This window comes from Echeneis naucrates, chromosome 3, assembly GCF_900963305.1.
Source record: "Echeneis naucrates chromosome 3, fEcheNa1.1, whole genome shotgun sequence".
NCBI classification, from domain to species: domain Eukaryota; kingdom Metazoa; phylum Chordata; class Actinopteri; order Carangiformes; family Echeneidae; genus Echeneis; species Echeneis naucrates.
In genome coordinates, this window is record NC_042513.1 from 17,443,171 (window position 1) to 17,452,010 (window position 8,840).

At 38.5% G+C, this 8,840-nt stretch overlaps 1 protein-coding gene across 1 annotated transcript; it reads right to left on the reverse strand.

The window, feature by feature from the left end:
• Positions 1–698: 698 nt before the first annotated feature.
• LOC115040818 (adhesion G-protein coupled receptor G1-like) lies at positions 699–8,514 on the reverse strand. The gene is made up of 12 exons (XM_029497871.1): positions 8,446–8,514; positions 8,213–8,354; positions 6,964–7,083; positions 5,508–5,633; positions 5,341–5,386; positions 5,073–5,167; positions 3,719–3,834; positions 3,311–3,579; positions 3,137–3,233; positions 2,781–2,910; positions 2,324–2,471; positions 699–1,729 (listed from the first exon to the last, which is right to left on the reverse strand). Exons 1-12 carry the CDS (start codon positions 8,496–8,498, stop codon positions 1,635–1,637), a joined length of 1,437 nt encoding a protein of 478 aa, XP_029353731.1. The 5' UTR covers positions 8,499–8,514; the 3' UTR covers positions 699–1,634.
• Positions 8,515–8,840: the final 326 nt, after the last annotated feature.

Here is an 8,840-nt window from a genome sequence, read left to right on the forward strand (position 1 = left end):
ATGTTGGTCCACTATTCCCGTCTGCATGCGCTCTCCTCTATTCTGTTTCATTGTTATCATCTTTTTTGATGAAAAATTGGGGTCTGCGTAAGTGCACATGCTCTAACGTGCACAAGTAACCAGATCGGCGACCACAATTACAACCAAGTTAACTTTACATTACTCTTATAACTCCCTAATTTCACAACCTGGAAAGTAGTTAAAATAATAATAATAATAATATTAATAGTTTAGAATAGTGAATTAAACCAAAACTAAAAAAACATTATTCATACCTTGCTCAGCCAAATATCCATGCGGCAGCAGCAGCAGCAATAAGGGAATCATTGCGCATCCTCTGAGTGTGTAACTGTTGTATAAAATAAACAGTCACATTTTACCACAGACAGCTTCCGTTTATTTCAGAGGTGAGTCCCTTACACCCAAAAGAAATTCCACTAAGATTCAAAGAAGAATCGACATCAGTAACTCCTAAATTAAAACATGAGCAACTGTTTGGAGAGTGATATGAAAGTAAAAATTCACAAAGATTAACAGAATCTGCAAGTGTACAGGAGGTCAAAGAAACAGCCTTCATCATTATTCTTTCTTCTGCACCCCAAAAATCTCTGTGTATATTAGTTTATCTAAAATTCGAAACACAAAAACATAATTTTAAGTCTTGTTCTATCGTTGGCAAAATAAAGTAAACTCTTCTGTCCACCATTGAAAACCAGCATTTATTTTTTTCAATCTATGCCTATTAAACTGATTAAAATGATCATCATTTAGTTCGATCAAATCACAGTATAGTTTTGGAATTTGAATGACAATTTCATATCAAATAATACCATCAAAGAAATATATCATCACAAAGGTGAAAAATAAAATCACATTTCTCCTGTAGACATAGAGTAGTTCTATTCTTACCTCTGAAGTAAACGGGTTGAGGGATGAACACTCAATCAGCTGTACTAATGACTCCATGAATACCATGTGTTCAGCTCTTTATTTGTCTAATGCAAATCTTTTTAGGGGAGGGCAACACTGTTATAGCAGGTATAACAAACACTGTCAGTGTGACAAAATGATAAAAAGGCTTCATATCAATAGTGGAAAATAAAAGAAAACTGATCTACACAACACATTTTCTGTTGCGCCCTAGTCAGCCATCCTGGGATTTCACCAAAACTGCACCATCTCAAAATCCCACCAATGTTAAAGGTAACCAACCCGTTTAAGCTTCACTGTGTGTGCAGAGGAGTTAATGGCACACGTACCTTCAAATGCAGATTCCACTGAGGAGGATGAATGGCGCAGTACTTAAAGGGCTCCTTCTTACGTTTACAATGCATAACCATGCATACTACGAAATTATAGAACAAGAGGAGATCCTTCTTTTTCTGTTGATTTCATTTCCAGACACAGTTTTGCTTTCAAGGTGGCTGCTAAATTTGTAACTATGGCAGCTCCTTTTTCGACAAGGAGCTTGGCCCGGGTTCAAACGTTGGAAATAAAATGGGCCATCACAACTTTTTCATAATCACATCCCAGTGTATTCACAACAGCAGTGTATACTGTACTTTAGTGAAACCTTCACCCAACACACACACACACACACACACACACACACACTGTAATGAGTTGACTCATGCTCAGCTGCTGGTGGTATTCATTTCTTTGCTTGACGTAGAAGCTGAATCGCGCTTCTTTATTGCAGACATCACAAACCACAGGAAGATGAAGAAACCTGTGTGAATAAGAAACGTTACGAAGTTTGAGACAGGGCAGGATAAAAACAGGATCCTAAAAATTATGCAAAAAGTCAAACCTGTGTTCTCTGCAATTTCAACAATGTGTTTTAAACCGTTCTTGACATTACACGTGTCTTATAAAAACAGGTTTTTTGTCCTGTTGTCATATGAGCCCTCAACCTGTCTGAATAAAAATCCAGACACATTGACCTCTAATTTTGTGACAAAGACAGCTGTCATTGCTTTGCTCTCAAAATTTGCATCCTCTCCATTACACATTTACAGACCAAAAGTCCCAGCTCCCGCTGATCGAAAGTTGGACAAAAATTTGTATTCATACAAAGACTTGCTGTGTTTAGCTTTTAATGGTTGTGGGAGTGATGTAATTTCTTATTCAAATATTCAAATCTGATGATAAATTTATCAGTTTTGAGTGGAGATCGTTAGATAGACAGTTGTTGCAATGGCGTGAGTGTTTTTAACCAGTAGGTGGCCCAGAGTAAATAATATCTTATATATATATTTGGTTAATGTAAATTCTTCATATGACCTTTCCAACATTAACATCACAACACGAAGGTTGTTCAGACCTTGCAGTGAGTTCAGGATGCAGAAGGCATAGATGCCCGGAGTGGTCAGTTGGCCAAATGAGAAGAAGATCAGGCCCCATGGGAGGCCGAGCAGAGTGGTGATTCCCAGCAGGGTGCAGATGTCCTGCATGACTTGGGCGCTGTCTCTCTGGCAACGTTAGTATTTCAAAGGCAATCAGAGAGCAGCGGTTAGAGACCATGAAGTTAATGTAGTCAGGGAGAGAGAGCACTCAAATCTAGCCAGCAAAACACCTGAGAGGAAGTATATTTGTCCTCTTCAGTTATTTTAAACATCTGCTCTCCTGAACCCTACACACAGTATTATACTGCCACCTCTCTCAGTGTTTTCTTTGAGACAAAGTAGCTCAGTAATTTAAACATTGTGTGTGTCAGGGCAAATTTAAATGTATTAGTAGAGATGAAAGGCTATAGCAGAAGGCAAACAGGGCCTCTTCACCTTGCTGCTGTTGCGGAAAGTCAAAACACGTCGGACTGTCACCACAAGCATGATTACATTAAAGACGAACACCAGGCAGAATCCTCCAAGTGTAGTCACCATCTTTACTGTGTCATCCGTTATGTAGCATCTGTAAAAACAGTAGGAATAACTATGCTGAAAGCTCAAACAGAAAAAATCTAGCCCTTTTGTCATAACAATTGACATGATGACCAAAGTAACCAAAGGTTTTGCTATATGCAGTAAATGCCTAGCTGTAGCTTGTAGGATTTTAGTCTTCAGGATATTAGATGTTTTGTAATTTGGTAATTTATTAATCTAGCATATTTGCATATTTGCTAAATTTTCCTCCTCACATTTCAGTGCTGTTGGGGTTAGATAAGTCCAGAGGGACGCCACCATAAGCGTCTCTGTCTATAATGGCCACCAGGGACACAATGACTGCAGGTAATCCTGAAGGAAGCAAGCATTAAGTGTAAACACCCACATTTTGGCCAAAAGATACTGACTGATACTGGCCCTCTACTCACCCCATCCCACCACAGTCAGTTTGAGCAGGTATCTCTTCACATAGATATTGAAGACTCTGACTAAGAGAAGGTAGATGTGGAACCCCTCCAAAGCCATCCAGCTGAAGGTGGCCAGCAGGTAATAGTGAATGGAAAGAGCAAAGTAGTAGCAAAGGCTGCTGCAGGACACTACTGCCACTGTCCCACTAGGGAGGAAGTGTATGTTGAGTAGGATTAGAGCAACGACAAGGTTGATGTGGATCTTCATGCCGATGTCCGTTCTCATATTTCTGCCAAACAAAAAATTCATCTCCGTTGTGGGTTAAGTCAAATTGCGCAAAACACATAATGATGTCCTTTTTAACAAATTGATGAGGAGGAGATAAATGACAATGTCAGGTGTGGGAGTAGTCCAACAGAGAAGGGCACCTTTTGCAGATGAAGATAAAAACAGTGATGATGAGGGAAATGAGAGAGAGCGAACAGCCGGCCAGAGAGATGTATGTCAGAATTTCCACGTTGCTCGCTGAGGTATTGGCCGACACCTGTGGAGACACACACATTAATTTTACCTTGCAGCTGTATACTTGTTAAATTCCTGTTATTATATTTAGTCTGTTGCGAGGTATGAGATCAGAGATTTTGAAGTAATTTTTACAAAGTGGCTGAATAAGCCCACAATAAGTCCACTCTATGAAACTTTATATTAATATACTATACACTACCTTTTTACATTTTACCTATAGTTTGAAGTTGCATAGACGTTTGGGATTTAGATCAATAAATTGAAAGAGCTTTGTAGGTATGCCAGTTGTCTTTTCCTGAATTACATTGTACATAACATTTTTAAAAGCATCTCTACTGACATCTGGTCAGTACACCAGTATTGGTAATCACGTTAGAATAAATAGAATATCCAGTCAACACAGTTTAAAGAATCTATAAATGAATGTACATATTGGCTTATTCTACCTTCAGTGGCACAATAATTTCACATTTTGATCCTAAGGATACAATGTAAAATGCAAGAATGCACGACTGCTCGTAACTGATCTTCACCATGTGGTATTGATGCTTGCATGGAGATGCAAAGTTGCAAAGTAGAATTCGATTCTTTTTAATCTCTTGCACCATCTAGTGTTCGCATCAAGAATAGCACTGCAATGTCTGCCACCAAAAAGCATTGACGTTACAACGCACAGATGTTCTACATCATTATGTAGAGTGACCAGTGATAATAAGTAGATAATATACCGTTGTAGTCATGAATGTCCAAGTATACGCACATTATTTCACATATATTTGTTCTTACAAAGTAGTGGAGACTGCTAACCCTCGAGGCACTCCAACCCCAGGGAACTGGTGTTCACGGCTTTCTTAGGGTAAACACTTAGTTTAAGGTTTTGCATTTAAAATGTTTTCAGTTTGGTTGACAGGATTTAGGTTCTTCGTTGATCTGCATTTGGATAATATTAGGCCATGTCAGTGCATTGGGTCATTACATGTGCTGCATTAAATCATTATTTGTTATGTCTATACTGTATTTTTTAATGCACCACTGTAGTTAGTGTGGGTTACACTCAGTGTTGTGTCACATGTGCCACACAACACTGAAGGTAATTTTGTGATACTTTGTCATCTCCCAATCTCATCCTGTGCAATTGTTGCTCACGCTAATTCAATTGATGTTTTGGCAGTACATGTACATATTCATATATTTATATAAGATCTAAAATGTGGAAGACAGGTGCTTTTGTCTCATGGTGAAAAAGGTCATTCCTACCAAGAGCACACTGAAGTACGTGAGGTGGTCACAGGAGCAGGTGACGTCACTCTGACCACGTTTCCATATTGTAAGGCAGCCATATTCACTGTAGCCTGTGAAGTCAGATAAAGACACACCTATTATCCATGATGCTATCACAACTGACCAAGTTTGCTGCTCTTGAGGGAAACCTCAAAAACACAAAGAATCCAACTTGTTATTACGTTAATGCTCAAAAGAATGGTCTCATTTTTATGCAGGAGAGGTCTGCTGCTTTGTAACTCACTTTCTGTTGAAAAATCAAAGAACACACACCTAAGGTCTTGGGTGTCCTGCGTCAATGTAAACAAAAATACAAATGTATGCATTATTCAACAATAATACAAGGTTACACAATGTGAAATACCACGTGCAAATGATTGTAAATGATGTGTGGCATGAGCATGTAGTTACATTTACTCTTGTAGTGAGATTTATGGTGATGTTGACACGCTCCTTCAGTCCTGAAATATTCCTGTTGCTCACACTCAGGCCAATCAGTCTGTTCTCATACACTGTATCCGGGACTTCAAAGATGCTCTGCACATAGTACCATATTCATTCAATTAGTTTGAAGCTTGATACAAAATAACTATTGTATTTCATCAACCTCACTGTTTCAAACGTTATCTGGACTGCTTAATGTCATCTGTCATCTCCATTTTGATGAAGGTTTTTAGGTTTCACTGCAGTTCTTAAATTCCTGATTTTCTAATTTTATATTGAGTTACAATTAGTGTGTTACTGCACAAAGCAAAGGTAAAAACAAAAACAGCAGAAATAAAAACAAACAAGCAGACAAAAAAACTAACAAAAAAAACAGCTGTTGTTTAATTTGCTTGATGAATCCATGAGCCTTTAGCCAAAAGCCTTCCAAAATAAACTGAGGACTCAGGACCTCACTCATGAGCCACCTGAGCTGCAGTGAACACAGCAAGACAGACATATAATCAGCATTTTTAAATGAACTTACAATCGTCTGATCTGACCTTAATGATTGTCTGTCACGGTTTGTGATTTAAATGAGTATTGATCAGTTGTTGAATGTGATAATTCCAAGATCTATACACCTTAAAATATTGGGCCTTGTGCAGTTACGTTCTCTTAATTTTCTGATAAGAGAAAAAATAAGAGAAATCAAGGCCAGGCGTAACTAATGCTCCTAACCAATTCCAACGTGTGCCAACCCAGGAGTGCTGAATGAGGGATCCCACTTAATTCCAGTTTCTCTAGACGCTATAAGGGCAGCTGTGTTGTGTGCAGATTTTGATAACGAAAAAAGAAGAACTACACCAGCAGCGAGATTGAAGTGCTTTTCAATCAACTTATACAAAGTAAAGAGCGTGAGTACTGGTGCTACAGTTACATCACAAATGCAGCGGTCATGTCAGCTAACCATAACCCCTAACCCCTAACCCTAAATTGAGATCAATTGGCCAACCTCTTTAGCCCACAATTTCAACAATCAAATCATTGTACTTCCTAAAAAAAAACACATCTTTTTTTTTTATGTTTATGGTTTAAAACTTAAAGTACAGTACAGGCTAAAAGTTTGGACACACCTTCTCATTCAAAAGAATAGGAAAGTGTGTCCAAACATTTGGCCTGTACTGTATGTTTCCATGGATTGGACAAATATTTTGAATGTCCTGATGACAATAATGGAATACTGTCTCTGTCCCTGTACTGTAGTCAAACTAGTGAATGAAATTGTTTCAGTCATAAACAATGGTAAAAACAAATAATTGAATAAAAAACTGAAATTGGGGTGCAAGAGTGATTGCTTTGCTGCACAATATTAACGTACAGTTCTTCAAAATTCTAAGCTACTAGTTTCACATGAATTAGTTTACAAAAATGTATTCCTGACCGTATTTGTTTCCGAAGCGGTAATCATACAAAATACAATGGTCTTGTCTGATCCAACTTCCAGCTCTCTCGGTAGTTGAACACTCACTTTGCGGTTTTTGACAAACTGGTTTGACATTACCTAGAACAAATATACAAAGCACAATGAATGCTTTTATCATAATTATGCATATTACATAGAAACATTTACATAATTCAACAGTATCAAGTGGAAATTTGCATATACAGTACAGGACAAAAGTTTGGACAGACCTTCTCATATTCAAATGAATAGGAAAGTGCGCCCAAACTTTTGGCCTGTACCGTAAGACTGCCACAGTATAAATTTGAAAGAAACCTCAGCGCTTGAGGCTTATCTGATACAAGGTCATACTCTTTCAGATGGATAGTTAGGTACATTTGAAAAGGTCTTCATTATGGGTTTTTTTCTGACAACTAGCCACGGAAATTGTATTATCTATTTCTGGGTCATGGGGGATGCTGGAGCAAATCCCAGCTCACGTTGGGTGAGGGCGGGGTGCATCCTGGACAGGTCCCCAGTCCATCACAGACCAACAACCACTCACACTTACACTCAGACCTATGGACAATTTAGAGTCACCAGTTAACCCGAACACACACGCATGTCTTTGGATAGTGGGAGAAAACCAGAGTACCTGGAAGAAGCCCACGCAGGCACGGGGAGAACATGCAAACTCAGCAAAGAAAGGCCCAGCAACCGAAACCTTTTTAAACAGGTATAAAGCTCTCCTCATTTACCATGGCATATTAATATGCTAAAATAGCATGGCTTATGTGCAAGGATTTTGGTGGTGAGCAAAAGCACTTTGATGGAAATGAGTTGTGATGAGAAAGGACAATTCAGTCAAAATAACGTGCCAACCTTCTGGTGGTATAAAAGAAAAAGTCTGGAGAACTGCAGCATTAATGGGATGCATTGGTTAACAATAGAAATTTATATCAAATATCATGGATATCCACTCAGTGGCTATGAAGTAACTTAACTGAAAGCCACACATGCCAGTAATAGGCTAGGGATAGAATAAAGCAACAGGCTCAGAGGAGAATGAATCAACACTGAACCATGACTGTTTGTGCAGCTGAACTGCAGTTGCCAAGATATTTCCATCAGGGTGCAAACTAGTGGCATGGTCATCCCCTGATGGCTAAAAATCTACCATCAATTTTGAAAACATCATCATGATTCTGTGTTTGACTGTGTCACTTCTTCAAATAAAGCATATCCTTACCTCATTCTCACTGGCAGAAATTTCAAGGCCTTGGAAGGGGTATTTGGGTTTGTGCAGGAAAGCCACCAAATTATTAAAAGTCAGGCAAAAAGTGTCATTCACCTCTGTGTCCTCTAGAATTTGTTCTAGCTTCGCAACGGCTCTGGTGGAGAAAAACAAAAAAATATTATAAACATCCCTCACAATAAATGTTAATTCACTGTTTATTCTTTATATATAGACAAAATCTTTACTTGATAGAGTCACGATTCCGTCCATTTTTGAAAAGGGAGTTTACATGTTCCATTTGAAATTTGGCTTTAAAACCCCCTGCAAAAAAAGCAATTAAATTAATACAGGGATGTGAAAATGTGTGTGTGTGGGTGTGTCAAAACAATGTATCAAACCATCTTACGTTGTCGGCTTCACTGGGACCATTCACCATACATTTATTCTTATGAGATGATTGATGATTGCATTTTTCTTTTCTTGTTTACTCAAAGATAAGTCCAAAATCAGGAACAACCACCAGAGGCACCCCCACCACTTCATCCTACAAAGGGAAGATAGTTAAATGAGAATGAAAATGTTTTTTTTCTGCTAATGTCATGTCATGAAATGACTGCACTGTACGCCCCTGGACCTTTCC

Bases quoted from the DNA above. Each gene is read 5' to 3' on its own strand.
- LOC115040818 (XM_029497871.1), bottom strand. From the start codon at position 8,498: ATGGAACATGTAAACTCCCTTTTCAAAAATGGACGGAATCGTGACTCT. The intron at 5,168-5,340 runs GTGAGTTACAAA...CTGACTTCACAG, and splicing joins CTTTGATTTTTCAACAGAAA to GCTACAGTGAATATGGCTGC. The intron at 2,911-3,136 runs GTGAGGAGGAAA...CTGTTTTTACAG, and splicing joins AACCCCAACAGCACTGAAAT to ATGCTACATAACGGATGACA.